Here is a 14,775-nt window from a genome sequence, read left to right on the forward strand (position 1 = left end):
TACCATATTAAAAAACATATAACAGTTGTTTGTTAATAAAAAAGAAATTGATTTTCAGTGTAAATTAATAACAATAACTTTGTAAGATTTGATTAATATAAATTGTTATGTTTTTTTTAAATATAACATCAAATTTTTTACTTATAGGATAAAAGAGTTTAGAAAATTAATTTAAAATTTTTAAAGATGAGGAGGTAATTTTAAAACTTAAAAAAATTTTGTGCAGTCCGGACACCAATAAAATAAAATGAACCCTGTTAATATTGCAGGAGAGTCGGAGACTACACCCATATATATAGACATGGTCATTCACATCATCAAAACCCAAAACCCTAGGGCAAACTAATTGAGCCTGCGAGCATGGACTTGCAGCAGAGCGATTTCGACCGCCTTTTGTTCTTTGAGCATGCCCGTAAGACCGCCGAAGCTACATACGCCGGTGACCCTCTCGATGCCGATGTTGGTCTTTCTTTTTTCTCATTAGAGTATCGCAAATTTTCCTTTCTCCATTCCCGGATCGAACTAATTCATATTTTCTGAAGCTCCTCTGCTACGTGAAATGTTCACGGAAGCTCAAAAGTCTTGTAATCTTTTGTAAATTGTGTTTCATGATAAAATATTTCCGCTTTGTTTGATACCAAATGATCTGTTCAGCTTGTGGTTTAGGTCGTCGCATAGTAGAATGTCTGTATTGTATGTTGTTCCGCGTAATGTTGAAAATCATCTGCAATTTTATTGTTCGTTTAAGTACCAGTTTTGGAATTCTGGGTTAGGAAAAAAAAATAACTTTTTGTCTGATCAACGCAGAATTTGACAAGATGGGGAGGCGCTTTATTAGAGTTATCTCAGTTTCAGAGTATTCCTGAGTCAAAGAAGATGATCCAAGGTGCAAACTATATGCCAAAGTTTTTAATTTGCGGAACAAGTTTTTTAATTTTTTTATTTGTTTCAAGAAGTGACACGCATTTTTCTCAGCCTGGACTTTTGACAATTTAACTCTGTTAGACTGAGGAGGCTCATTCGTTGCCCATTGTTTTTAAGTTCTTGAATATCTTTTTAAATGTCAAGTAATTGCTGATAAACCTCCGATTTTGTATCCTCATCCTGGGACTTGATTTGAAGATGCTATTTCAAAGCTCGAGGAGGCATTGGTGGTTAATCCCAAGAAGCACGATACTCTTTGGTGCCTGGGAAATGCCTATACATCCGATGCATTTGTAAATCCAGATCAGGAGGCGGCAAAAATTTGTTTTGACAAGGCATCTGTGTACTTTCAGCGAGCTGTTGAAGAGGTACATTTTCAGTCTTTATGGTGTTCATACTTATCTGTGTATGTAAACTATATTGCTTATTGATGTAATGTACAAAGTAGTAATCTTGATTTTTATAGGATCCAGAAAATGAACTATACCGGAAATCTTTAGAGGTGGCTGCTAAGGTATGTTATGTATCATACATCTTCTGTATTGTTGTCTTTCCCCAGATGTAATTGTATCTTTTCTTTTGTCCTCCTATTTATGGCAAGTATAACACGGATAGATGTTTGTTATTTGGTTATCTATTTTTTTAAGAAGAAAACTGAAAGCTAGGTGGAGTGGCTTAACCATCATTACGATTTTCAAATATTAGTTAATGGTAAATGATAAGTATTATATCATATATGTGGCATGTACAACATTGAATATGGAGTCTTCCAAATAATTAGTTGTCAATTGTGTTTTTTAACTCTTATTAAACCATGTTGCTGTGAAATTATGTAAAGTGGATCTTACATCAGCAGTAGTTATGGTGATATGAGAGAACATGTTTTGATCTAAATGGATTGTAATAACCAGGCTCAATCTGACTATGGATTGTTCCATATGAATTCCAAACAATTTAATCAACTTGTTAAGATTCTCTGTTTTCAACATGTATTTTCTACTCATGGACAACATATAAACATGGTAATTGATGGATTCTGTTGGAATATTATTTGTCATGTTCATCTTCAATTATTCACTAGACCGCTTTGATTACTGACACTTTTTTTGGTGTAAGGCACCTGAGCTGCATGCAGAAATACATAAGCATGGATTTGCACAGAAGGCAACGGGGGCAGCTGGACCTTCTACTTCATCAAGTACAAAGGTATGACTTAAAACTTCGTGTCTTCTGGTATTGTTTTGCATTGGGTTTTTTAGTTGATGTTTCAGATGTATGATTATTTTTTCTCTTGACTTCTGAGTTGTACGAGTTCATCTGCTAGTGAATTGGTTTTGCACTGAGATATAATTGGAGTTGAAACGGCTGTTTATAGAATAATATTCTCTACTTGCTTGCACACAATCACTGGATTTTCCTGAGGAGATAAGGGATATTTTTTAAATGGAATTTATTTCCTCTTTTCTTGAGAAATGATTTGTAAGTGGACATGTTTTCTTCCTTGTAGAATAACTGCATTTTTTATTTTGGTGAAGAATGAAGTGCGATTTGTTTAGTATACAGAATGGAATGGAATGAAATGAAATAAAAAGAATATATACTTTTGAGTAATTATTAGAGACATAATAGACATTGCTGATGAAGAAAGGAAATCAATCCCTTTTCTTCATCCCTTCTAAAACGTGGGCTAATAAATATGCTTTCAGATTAAGTGTTTCAACCAAATAGTGGACAGAATTTGGTTTTATTTGTTCACTTCACCCCGTCACCCCTTTTTCAGTTAACTTCTTGATTTATGGACTTCGGTAGTAGGTTCAACCAGGACTGAATACGTAAAATCTTTTCCTTTTATGCTACTTCATATTTGGCCTTGAAATAGATTGGGTTGACATCTGGGTTGATTCAAAACCAGTTATGGAAAGCTACTTTCCCTTTTTAAATGGATAAAATTTCTTTCTTTTAAGAGAAATAGTCGTGTTTTATTTAGGCATCTCCTCTGATAAAGTTTCATTTCTAGAGGCATGTGTTTTTTACTTTTAAAAAATAAAAGCAAATGAAAGATGGGTGATTGGAGTTAGAAAGTTGAGTTGTATTTTGCTTCCCTAATCTATTTCGTTGCTTGCAGACTCAAAAGAGAAAGAAGAGCAGTGATCTGAAGTATGACATTCTTGGCTGGGTAATTCTGGCTGTTGGCATTGTTGCATGGGTGGGATTTTCAAAATCGCATCTACCGCCTCCTCCTCCACCTCCTCGATAAGTGCGGCCGGTGATTTGCTACTTGCTTCTTCGTCGACTAAACTTTAGTGCCAGCAGCTGATGTCTTGATGATTATTGAGAATCACAACGTATTACTTAAAATTTTGACAGCAGTGATGCATATCGCTCTGTAACCTTGTATTTGTTGACATAAGAAATCTTTTCTTTAAGTTGATTGGGTTGACAATTCATTATGTCAAAGCTGAGAGTGCGGCATCCTTCACTGTCGTCATTGAAATAAAACTATAAGAAATACCAGAAGCACCGCGTCTGCCATCATCTATCAAGTTAGAATGAATTTTATTTTGAAAGAAAATAAGGTCCTAATTTAAGCGTTCTTACTTCATTCGAAGTATCAGACGTTGCTATATTATGGTTTTGCGTGCTCGTGTTTTAAGCGCTATTAGTGATGATTAGTGATTTCTGATAGCGATCGACGATGGTGATTCAATGAGCTTAATTTGAGCTTTTCTCCATTTTGAAGTGTTTCCTATGTGCTGTTTAAGGAGCCAGCTCCCATGAATTGACCCAGTCTAATGTGGTATTAAAAATTATGAGATCTTCTGTTACAAATGGGAAAACGTTTAAAAATAATCCGGGTCGATCAAGCCCAGTGTAATTAGCGGCCGAGCCTGGCGAAACGATGTCGTTAAAAGATGATTGGACAATTCATCGCTCTTAGCTCATACCCGATGTTTCCGAAAGCCGTTTATGGTTGCTTCGTAGTCTCCAGCCCCTGCTAATAATGGGAGCAAAAGTCCCGCTGCGTCTCGAAATTTCTCAATTTTACAGGTTTTCTGAACAATAATAATTTGCAAATGCTTTCCGGACAAAAGCTATGCGGTTGTGACTCCCTGATTCTTCGCACATTCTGTCACCCTTATACAATGGCCACCGATATATTGCTTCCGACCCATTTCCCCGTTCGCCTACCCAAAACCCGCAAATTCTCAGTTCTATCTATGGCTGTTAAGCGGAGTCCTAAGCGTCTCAAGTATACAGCTCCTCGCTTTACCAAGGTCTTTTCATCACTTTTTACTTGTTACTCGTCTATTACTACCCTGCCTTCATCTTCCCTCCATTTTATTCTTATGTTATGCTGTCGGGTTGGTACCTATTTATTTCTTCCTGATTGGATGAAGCCATGAGCAATTTCTGTTTTCCGTTTATGATGGAGGCGAACAATATTGTTTTGGGTTATGACATTTCTCTGCTGGGAATGCAAATATTCGTCCCTTTTCATATTTCTGTATTTTTCTGCGTGATTGCTATTATGAGTAGGTGCAATCTCCGTTTACTGGCATGCACCAACTCTTCTCTTTTGTATTATATCATCCACTTTTCAATACAGTTGACCTTATCTGGCACCGTTTTGGTAATGCCAGGAGGATGGTTTGCTTTACGTTGAGGCGGATATGTCTGGTTCTGACAGCTGGAAGTTAGATTCTGTGGTCAATCTCTTAAAAGAAGGAGCTGTTGGAGTCATTCCCACGGATACACTGTTAGGTTTCTTATCTTATTCAGGCCCCTGTGCTTTTGACCTTCTAAATTTTATGTAGCAATTCTCGTCCAGGCTTGTATGGTTTGTTCTCTTTCTCAAACTCTTTTTATAATTGTGTTGATGCAGTCTTGCATTTCGTGTCCAATGTTCCTCATCCTACAAGCCTTGTAATTACCCTCTAAGAAAAGTATTGATTTTGGATATGTCTGCTCAAAGCGTTCAGATTCTCTTCTGAGCTACTGGAGCAATCTGAGCAGAGAGTCTGAATGCAATTAAAAGATTTCTGCTTGTGTTTCTTATTTCTATATCTTCTTTCTATTTCATCTGGTTTGTACCAGGAATTGTTTCTATTATAATTTTTGATCATACACTTCTCTTGGGAAGTACGAGACACTGCTTGGTTAAGCCAATTATCTATATATGTGATCTACATAGCAGATTTCGGTTCTCAAGATTGAAAATGTTTAAGGATGTTAAATTATCAGCTTTCACTTTTCACATTTTTCATGTATAAATATAATGTAAACAAATTTGTGAGTATCAATACACAATTTGCTTGCCCGTAGGCCCAATCTCATTTGTTTTGGAAGCCTTAGGTTCCCCCCTCTCTCCAAAGAAAAATAAAAGATAGTGGTATGACTGCTTAAAATTCTTTTCTCTATGTAGGTATGCTATAGTATGTGACTTGAGAAGCCATTCAGCCATTGAGCGTCTCCGTAGGTAGGTGATTTTTGTTAATACATGGACTTTTTGCCCCAAAATAATTCTTTGTTCATCTCATTTACAAAGGATCTAGTTTTTCATTGCAGAATCAAGAAGATAGAAGCTTCAAAGGTGAGGAATGTAACTTTATTAGTATTCAATCTTGTTAAGTGGGCTTAAATTGCTGAACTTTTGACATTATGGTGTATGTCAAGAACTTAGCCCTACACCAGGCTTCTTATTACACATGTATGCTGTGATTTAGCTTCTTATTTGTAATATTTATGGTGCTTTTATAAATGCAGCCTCTTAGCATCTTATGCCACTCACTTCGAGACATAGACAAGTATACTATTGGATTTCCACGTGGAGATGGTCAAGGTCATATAAATATATTCAAAGCTATTAAGCCTTACTTACCTGGTCCAGTGAGTATGCTCTTCGGATATTTCTATGATTTCTATTTAGACAAAAAAGGCTGTTAGCTGTTGGTATCATGTATCCCATGTTGACCACATGGATATATTTATGATCTAGAAAGCAAGGATTTCTTTAGAACCACCTTTTGTCTGAGTTTTTCAATTAATTGGTTTGGTTTCTGATGCAAAAGTTCTGCGTTGAACTATTTTGCTTCACAAGGGTTAAATCCCGCTGATAAACACAAAGGGACAAAAAAGTAATGAATTTATGGAAGTGATGAGAGAAGGAAAATTGAAAGGTTTAATCGGCTATTTTTTTAGTGTGTTGGTAATGCCGTTAGTGAGCATAAAATGCCTTTTTACTTGTTGTAATCAAGTTGGTTCTCCAAACTTGAGTTGAGATGTAGAAAGCATGTATTTCCATGTTGATTTAGACAAGCTGAATACCTTGTCAACAGCTATCATGTATATTCATTTTAGCTATTATGTATGGAAATGAAATTAGATGATCAGATTATATCTCAAGTAAAAAAGTTTAGATATTTGGAAGCGATTATTCAATATAATGGGAAAATTGATAGAAATATTGCACTTAGAATACCTGTTGGGTGGTTTAACTAAAGAAAGGTTAAAGAAGTTGTTTGCGATTGTAAAATACCTAATAAACCTAAAGAGAAGTTTTATAGAATTGCTATAAGACTAGCAATATTGTATGGGAGTGAATGTTGGGTTTTAACGGGACGCCAAAAACATGAAGTTGGAGTAGCATAGATGAGAATGTTGAGATGAATGTGTGGACATACACGTAAAGATAAAATTCAAAATGTTCGCGTACGGGGAAAAGTGAGTGTTGCACCTATTAAAGAAAAAATAGTAAAAAATCATTTGAGAGGATTTGGACATGTATAAAAAAAATTACGGGAGGTACCTGTGAGAAGAGTGGAACTGATAACTTTGAACCCTGTTAATAGGGGTAGAGGAAGGCCAAAGAGACACTTCTGGAAGTTGTTGATTAAGACTTCTTAATTTATAATATTTCTAAAAGTTTAGTAAATGATAGAGACCAATAGCGTCGTATAATCCATATAGCCGATCCCACCTAATGAGATAAAACTTATTGTTGTTGTTGTATGCTTTAAGCTTCAATAAGTGGGATTGGGTGTATTTTGGGAAATCATTTTAAAGGATACAGCAACAGCAACAACAAGCTTTTTCCCACTTGGTGGGGTAGTCTATATGAATTGGACTATACCATTATGCTCTATAACAGCAAGCTTTAAAGGATATTGATATAAGAAAAACATATTGGAACAGGCAAGTATTGTTTTGCAGCACTAATTGAAATGAAAGGTAATGTTATTCTCCTTCCATCAATATCTAGCACAAAGATGATAAATGAGCTTTCATTTCAGTTACATCCTATTACAATGTAGATTTTAGGTAAAAGGATGTTTCTTGATTGATGTTAATTTATTTTCAGTTTGTAACAGAAGCATATATATCAAGGCATCGATTTATTGTCACACGTTTATGTTTCATTTTTTAAGCATCTCCTCATCTCTTTGTGGGTGGCAACATTTCATTTTTTATTTGTTATGCCACCAATTTAGTATTTTCAGCTTATCTTTGTTAACATCAGTTATTTTTGAGTCACAGTACACTTTCATCTTAATAGCAAGTAAAGAATTACCTAAACAATGCACAAGGTATGGTACTACTGCTGCCAAATATGCATCAAGAAAAAATGTGGGTGTCCGTATGCCTGATGATGCAATTTGTCAAGCGATACTGGAGAAGATGGATGCGCCCTTAATATGTACAAGGTTTGTTTAATTGATTTATCTAAATCACCTCTTCCCCTCTCTTTTTCCCGGGTAAACAGAAATTGTTTGCTGGAAAACAGGCATGTAGTTGTCTAAACCAATTCTTATCAGCAAACCGATTGTGACAGCTGATGCTTCCACATTTTAACTCTTACTCTGGATTTTAATCCCTTTTTCAGCATCAAGTTCCGAAATGAGGACGAGTGGATGGTTGATCCTGTTATGATAGCTGATACATATGGACCCGAGGTATGTCAGTTTCTAGTTTCTAATGTGATGTGTTCCTTTTCTTGTTTCTTGTTTCTTGTTTTTCTTTTTTTTTTCGTAGCAATTTTGAATATTATTATAGGCTTTTTCAAATATTTGTTAGACATAGGCCACGTCATGTTTACAGTACACTGCATTTGCTTTAATTTAACTTCTGATGAAGCGGATGTGCGTGCATGAAAATTATCAGTTCAGGCATTCTTAAAAATATATTTCATTAACTACTATTTTGGTCTCCTTGATTCTGCCATAAGAAACTGGCCGTTTTTCAATGAGAATGCGTAACTTGTACAAAATCACAAAATATTTACAAAAAGATTACAGCAGAACAAAAGGCCATTAGAAACTGGCTCTTTGCTACTGTTACGTCTATGCCCCCTTTATTCTTGTACTCTTTCAATAGAGAGAGAATCAAATAAGTAGAAAAGGTAAAACAATACTGCACTTTAACACATCAGTTTCTGGTTGTTTAGGGTCTTGATTTTGTTGTTGATGGTGGTGTGAGAGTTGCTGAACCATCCACTGTGGTTGACATGACAAAAGTTCCTCCAACAGTCATACGACAAGGAAAGGTAATGTACATTCATTTGGCGGCTAATTAGTGAATCAGGCCATGGAAACTTGATGAAGTCTTCTAGGATATCTTGGATGCTCATAGTTTTTAATTCCAATCTTAATATATTAATCTCATATAAGTTGAAGGTAGAGTTGATAATCAAACACAGGAAGTATTTGCTTTGTTATTTTACACGACATTGGGAAGTATGCCATACTCAATACTTTGATATTTGAGAAATATATTATTATTTTCAGGGCCCTGTTTTACCTTGGATGGAGTTGCAAGATGATCAGAAAAGTGAAGGTGAAGACGACCTCATACCTTCTGCCATTTGAAGTTCCACTGTCGAAAAACTCTTGTTCAGTTTTGCCCCAATCCTCCCTGTAAATTTCAACTTCACATCTTAAATTCCTTCGAGAAAACAGGAAGAGATGGAAATGTATGTGACATGGACAAAACAAGTTTCATATCATCTGAAGTAGTTCAATAGTATATGCATATAAAAGTCAAGTGTTGAAGCTCATTTTGCGCGAACCAAGCTTTTTCTTTCAAGATAGAATGTGTCTTCTACTTGCAAGGTTTATACGTGAGTTTATCATTCCAGCTTCCAATTTTATGACGAGAGTTTGCCTTCGATAAAGGTCCAATCGCTGATGTTCTTATCTGAGTCTTTGTATGATTGTTCGAATGCGCACGTACCTTGGTTTGTACTCGCTCTTCTATTATTTGACCTTTTAATCCAAAAATAAATAAATAAAGGACCTGTCTGAAACGACAAGTTGAGGCTATGTTTGGGGTGAAGGTGAAGAGGTTTAGATATTACACTTATTCGCCTTCCCCACCTCGTACTCCACGTGGATTCAGATCTTTTTTTCCCTAGAAAGTTTTTTTTAAAAAAAAAAAAAAAACGTGACTATTGTTACTTCGATTCTTCTGTACTTGAAATCGTGAAGAACAATGCAATTGCTTTTTGTTTCAGATAAAAGCTTGAGATGAACTGGGTGTGCCAGTATTAGCAAATAGCCGGACTTTTGAAATTTATGCTCAACATGATAAGGTTTCCTCAGTACAATTTGTGCACTTGATAGTGTAAATTCCTTTGCTGATTGTTGAGTGACTTGAGAATTGAGATTGTAGTGCTTCTTGTTGGGCGCCTAAAGATGACAGTGGTTGCTACCCTTGCAACCATAAGGGTAACCTTAGCTGTGTTGGCAAGTATGCCTGCGATTGCAACGATTGTGATTGTGGCAATGGCCTCTGCGTCTGCTGTAGTTCCAAGTGTGTTTGAGATTCAGGCGCCCTTGGCAATTCCACATTCATTAAATCTCCACCGATGGCCGTGAAATCCAATTGCCGAGCCAATTCCCACGTTGCTGAATCAGAATTGGTTCCACTTTGCTCCATTAACGATGGATTTGTCTACATCGGATCAGAGAACAACTACTTAGAGCAAGCCTTGAGTGTTTCCTAAACCAAAAAGATGGAAGCTAAAATTTTAGAAGGGTTCAAAGGAGAGGTACGAAGGAGGAAGTCAAACAAGGGGTGCAAGTGCCAATAATGAGGTTGAAGATGGCTGAGGTGGCAGAGGAGAATGCGCAAGCGAAGGTGAGTTTGGAGTGGAGGGAGTGCAACTTGTCAAAATTTAGTGGGCCCTGATAGAAAACTAACGTGCATTCATTCAAAATTTAGGGAGACTTACATGCTCCATTTTTAATAGTTTCCAATTTATTTTATATTATTTTATAATATAAATCATTTAATAGTATTTGAAAAAATAGTTAGTAATTAAATTTGTAATTTTATCTTTAAAATAGTAATCTGTATCTTTTAAAATAATGCTAATTTTATTATTTTATTTTTTAAAATATAGAGATTGATTTTTTAAATAATTAAAACTATAAGAATTAAATTATAATAAGTTAAAATTTAAGATTGAATTACATGAAAGTAAAAGCTATAAGGCCGTGTTTGGTATTTGGGAATCCTAAGGTTGGAAATGGAATCATATAAGGAATTCAGTGTGTTTGGTATGAAATAATCACAATTCTTTAAAATCTTGATTCTATCAAAAGTCCTAGAATTTGATCTCATCATCAACTCCATGGAATTAAGTCATTGTTCATGGAGTCCATTTTTTTCTCCCTCACTATCACCCTCACCAGCACTATTTTAATTTTTGAGAAAACTGTTACTTTGGTCTTTTTTTATTTTTAATACAAATATTTATTAAAATTATATCAAGATTATATTGTCATATTAAATACACTTTTATAATTTAATTCAATTCTGATTTTAATGTCTTTAAAAACTCTTTTATTATATCAAATATAGTTTAAGAATTAAATTATATTAAGTTAAAATTTAAATATTGAATTATGATTTAGATAAAATTATATAAAGAAAGCCTCTACAATTAAAAAAGTGGTTAAATATTGAATTCCAGGATTTTTTATTTTTTTTTAAATGAGTGACAACTGATACAGAGAGACCAATTTCCACTGAGAAGAGCATCTCGATAGAAGGATTTGTCATTTTCATTCATGGCATCTCCTCAGGTCCGTGGTACTGGAATGCTATCAAAAGAACAGCTTCTCCATCTTTTCGATCGCTTCTGTTTCCTTACTTCCCAACCTGGTACCTCATCTCCGATTTCTCATTCTCTGTAATTATCCTCCTATTTTCATCCTTGTAATGCTTCTCTGGTTATGGTTGTGTTTGCAGAGGTGAAGAAAAGGATAGCAGACGCTGTACAGGATAAACAGGTGAATTTCTCATGGGATAATTCTTTTTCCCGTTTTCGTTCTTATGCCCATTTGTTCGCTTTAAATTGAGCAGCTTATCTTCTATCTCAGTTACCAATAATGGGAGTTTCGTGATTCGTCATATTAACCCGAAAGAGAAATATTATATGATAGTGCTTGAAATTGGGTTTATCCAGAAGAAATTAGATAGTTATTTCGACTCATGGCTTTGTTACTTACCTTGAATTTTGGGGGCCTGGACTTGTTTCCTCCTAGATGATAGACTCGTGACTCAACTGGGGTATCTAGAACGTTCATATGCATTTCTTTTGCCACTCGGCTTCTGTATTTTTTTTACTGATGACAAGCTGTGAGCAAGGGTCTGATATGGCCATTGTGCTACATGGTTGCTTATCCTGTTAGTTCTAGTTAGCATTTTGTTTTTGTTGGGACTTCACTCACATATACACAATTCTGGGCTGAGTGTAATTTCTGTCTAACATTCTGCCTCTTTTGCTTTTTCAAATTCATGCGATTAACATTATCAGACCAGATAATGTATGTTGCATTTTCACTCATTTTCTGGAATCAATGCCGAATGGACAGGAAGCCGTTGCTGTGACCACTGCAATACAGGAAGAGATATTTTTGGAGATGGGAGTTGGTAGTATTGTGAATTTATGATGTTACTTGGCAGCATTTTAATATCTGTATGCCTTGTTATGCATCCCAAATTGAAGAATTTGTTTATTCCCTCTGTGAGGAAATCATGTGATGCTGCATTTTGATGGGAAATTTGCTTGTTAATGAAGGAGAGAAAAGTGAGTGAGATTATCATCTTAGTTGTCATTTTTTATCTTGGAATGTCAGCTTTTCATTCCTTCTTCTTTTAATTAGAAGGGGGACAAATCATTTACCATTCTTCTGCAGTTCAAGATTGATGTGAAGTTAAGGCCTTTTATTAGTGATACATGAAATTAGCTAATTGTATGCAGAATCTATTATCTCATCTAAAGAGAACAGTGTTTTTATAATTTTATTCTCAGTTAGAAATTGGAAATAGAGCCATATTGTGACCAAATCAATCAAAGACTATTTATTTATTTATTTTTCTTCTAAAACTAGACCCCGGATAGCAAGAGATTGTGTATATATATATATATATATATCTTTTACAATTCCATCAAGCTCTGAGGCTTTATTCTGCACGATGCAACTTGAGTTGAAGTTTTGCTGTGCCATTTTTTGACAACAGATCCGCATTTTGGTATTTCATGCCTGGGTAAAGTGAGCACTCTATATGACAATGACCTGGATTTGGTGATTCAATTTTATAAGTTCATTGCAAAGTAAGTTTTTCTTCTCTATCTATATGCAATATCCACTTTGTTTTATGTCTTGCTACCTCTCGCCCAAATTAATATTAGAACTAGGCATTCAGACAGCTTGACAATGACGGTTCTGAGCCTATGCCTTGTCTAGTTTGATTTGTAATGACCTTTGTAAGAGTTGAATAAGTGGTCTGCCCTAATAATGGAGAATATGAGGAGAATATTAAGATAAATGAACTTTTGAAAAAAAAAATTTTAGGCATAATCAAGGAGAATTGATACCCAGGAAATTGTATGTTATGGAGTTTATTTTTAAACTTCTTTATTTTATCTTTTTTTTTTTTTGGTTATGGTGTCCTTAGATATACCTCTCCCTGGGTGTGTGTTTGTTTCTGGACCTGTTAAAGTCATGTTGGTTATATTATCAGTTTTCTCTCCCAACTTGATCCCTCTCTAATTCTCTCATTATCTCTCTCTTCTTCCTTCTTCTCCCTCCTTTCTCTCTGCTATCTTTCTGTGATATTTGCCATAGAAAATCCGTAGGCATGCTCTACTGATTTCTGCCACCTAGGATAGCTTAGGTGATTTGGGTGGAATATGTGGGTAAAGGTTTAAAGTTCAAAACCTCTTAATATAAAAAGGAAAAAAAGAACAAACCTAGGCCATTTTTTTTTTCATCCCTTACCCAACAAATAACGTTTCTGATAGAACTCCAGTTTGTAAGTCTTTAATTGCTGAAGTGAAAAAGATTGGTAATTCTTCATGGTAAGATGTTTTTATACACTGAAATGGCAGAGAAGAGATAGCCTGTGATGAAGCAGAGCTCAGGCCAGATGAATTTTCAGAAAGAATGCTCAGCCAGCAGAAGTTACAGGAAAAGGTACATATTATTGCTAATCTCCGGAAAAATGTTTTAGTAATTGGGTACAGTATTGACATTAAGATAACGAACTTGTAGCAACTGGAGATGCTGAAGTACATGCGCAAGTTTCCCTTGGATGATCAGTCAGCCATTCTTGAGAAGGTAATCACTACAGTTTCTGAAGTAGTTGAGGGTTTTTTTCAACCATACCATCCATGAGAAAAGTCAGCTGTGGTAATGAATCAATACTTCAAACTCATTAATTTACTAATTTTATTAGTTAATTATTACCTCAGTTGTTGGTTCTACCTATATCCTAAGTGGCTTACAAGCACTGTTTAGAATGGTGAATAAATTCTTTTTAGATTAAAATTCGATTATTGGCATAATAAGTAGCTGAGTAGAAATCTTATATTAACACGTTATCGCTATAAGTTTCTTAAATAAGGTACTCAGCTATTACTAGGCTCACTTTTTTCGTTAAATCATAAATCTCCTTGTTAGTTGATCGATCCAGTTTTTGCTTTATAACTGGTCAGATTCTTATAATTATGTCTACTTTTTCATTTTTCTTTTGTTTGCACCAATAGTTCAGCATCTTGCTTCTCACCGACCAAATGTCCATATAAATTTCTTCTTAGAATGGTTGAATTATTTGCAGATACACCAGCAGATGGAAAATGCCAATTATGAAAGTGAGTCATCCATTTTGTCGACTGAGCAGATCCAAGAGATGAATGTTCAGAGGAAGTCATCTCTATTTACGCCAAGATAGATGTAAAACCATGCCTTGTTATTGTTCCTTCCTCGAATTCTTTTGGGAGATTTATGTAAGGTGCGGCTAACAAATGACAAATGTCGAGTTCACACCCTTAACCAAATTACTTCACTGTTACCTTGTATCTCCTTTAGATTGTTCATGTTTCTTTATTCGATTTCCTTGAATTCACCAAGCATGAACTATGCGTATAAATTAACAGTTTGCTTCACCTTAAGAAGCAATTACCACGTCCTTTGCCCATACTTCTTAACAGCCACATATTGTGAGATCTTCCTGGCTGAGACCGAAGGAACTTCATCATGTCTATGTAGACGACAACCCATTCCCTTCTCTTGTACCTTTTATAGTTCTTTGCATTGTTCTCTCCCCCACCTTCCACAGTCTTAACCTCCGGTTCTCGAGAGTTTTCCGTGGTTTTATACCATGAAAGCTATGCCAATTTCATGATTCACAATTCACATAAATAAATTGTCAAATTATTAACTTTACAAATCACAGTTTAAAACGTTATCCCCAGTTCTCCACTGAATTCACAATTACAATTCACATTATATATTTTACATTTTACAATGAATGAAGAGGGAGGGAGACTAGTTACAAAGGTGGCTT

At 35.2% G+C, this 14,775-nt stretch overlaps 3 protein-coding genes across 3 annotated transcripts; all 3 read left to right on the forward strand.

The window, feature by feature from the left end:
* The first annotated feature begins 299 nt into the window (after positions 1-299).
* LOC129304860 (mitochondrial import receptor subunit TOM20-like) lies at positions 300-3,367 on the forward strand. Its single transcript, XM_054944689.1, has 6 exons — positions 300-459; positions 808-886; positions 1,123-1,292; positions 1,391-1,438; positions 2,041-2,130; positions 3,050-3,367. The coding sequence occupies exons 1-6, from the start codon at positions 361-363 to the stop codon at positions 3,179-3,181; spliced, it is 618 nt and encodes a 205-aa protein (XP_054800664.1). The 5' UTR covers positions 300-360; the 3' UTR covers positions 3,182-3,367.
* A 485-nt stretch (positions 3,368-3,852) lies between these two features.
* LOC129305880 (uncharacterized) lies at positions 3,853-8,974 on the forward strand. The gene is made up of 9 exons (XM_054946053.1): positions 3,853-4,199; positions 4,566-4,681; positions 5,348-5,401; positions 5,491-5,515; positions 5,689-5,811; positions 7,459-7,625; positions 7,805-7,874; positions 8,366-8,464; positions 8,706-8,974. The coding sequence occupies exons 1-9, from the start codon at positions 3,999-4,001 to the stop codon at positions 8,784-8,786; spliced, it is 936 nt and encodes a 311-aa protein (XP_054802028.1). The 5' UTR covers positions 3,853-3,998; the 3' UTR covers positions 8,787-8,974.
* A 1,960-nt stretch (positions 8,975-10,934) lies between these two features.
* On the forward strand, positions 10,935-14,393 carry LOC129305882 (uncharacterized). Its single transcript, XM_054946054.1, has 7 exons — positions 10,935-11,085; positions 11,173-11,213; positions 11,799-11,856; positions 12,448-12,541; positions 13,319-13,403; positions 13,482-13,547; positions 14,047-14,393. Exons 1-7 carry the CDS (start codon positions 10,992-10,994, stop codon positions 14,158-14,160), a joined length of 552 nt encoding a protein of 183 aa, XP_054802029.1. The 5' UTR covers positions 10,935-10,991; the 3' UTR covers positions 14,161-14,393.
* The last annotated feature ends 382 nt before the right edge of the window (positions 14,394-14,775 follow it).

This window comes from Prosopis cineraria, unplaced genomic scaffold (genome assembly GCF_029017545.1).
Source record: "Prosopis cineraria cultivar Desert tree isolate PC_DT_omini unplaced genomic scaffold, ASM2901754v1 PC3, whole genome shotgun sequence".
Classification (NCBI taxonomy): Eukaryota; Viridiplantae; Streptophyta; class Magnoliopsida; order Fabales; family Fabaceae; genus Prosopis; species Prosopis cineraria.

Bases quoted from the DNA above. Each gene is read 5' to 3' on its own strand.
- LOC129305882 (XM_054946054.1), top strand. From the start codon at position 10,992: ATGGCATCTCCTCAGGTCCGTGGTACTGGAATGCTATCAAAAGAACAG. The intron at 11,086-11,172 runs GTACCTCATCTC...TTGTGTTTGCAG, and splicing joins TTTCCTTACTTCCCAACCTG to AGGTGAAGAAAAGGATAGCA. The intron at 13,404-13,481 runs GTACATATTATT...ACGAACTTGTAG, and splicing joins AGCAGAAGTTACAGGAAAAG to CAACTGGAGATGCTGAAGTA.
- LOC129304860 (XM_054944689.1), top strand. From the start codon at position 361: ATGGACTTGCAGCAGAGCGATTTCGACCGCCTTTTGTTCTTTGAGCAT. The intron at 1,293-1,390 runs GTACATTTTCAG...TGATTTTTATAG, and splicing joins TTCAGCGAGCTGTTGAAGAG to GATCCAGAAAATGAACTATA. The intron at 1,439-2,040 runs GTATGTTATGTA...TTTTGGTGTAAG, and splicing joins CTTTAGAGGTGGCTGCTAAG to GCACCTGAGCTGCATGCAGA.
- LOC129305880 (XM_054946053.1), top strand. From the start codon at position 3,999: ATGCTTTCCGGACAAAAGCTATGCGGTTGTGACTCCCTGATTCTTCGC. The intron at 4,682-5,347 runs GTTAGGTTTCTT...TTCTCTATGTAG, and splicing joins GTCATTCCCACGGATACACT to GTATGCTATAGTATGTGACT. The intron at 5,402-5,490 runs GTAGGTGATTTT...TTTTCATTGCAG, and splicing joins GCCATTGAGCGTCTCCGTAG to AATCAAGAAGATAGAAGCTT.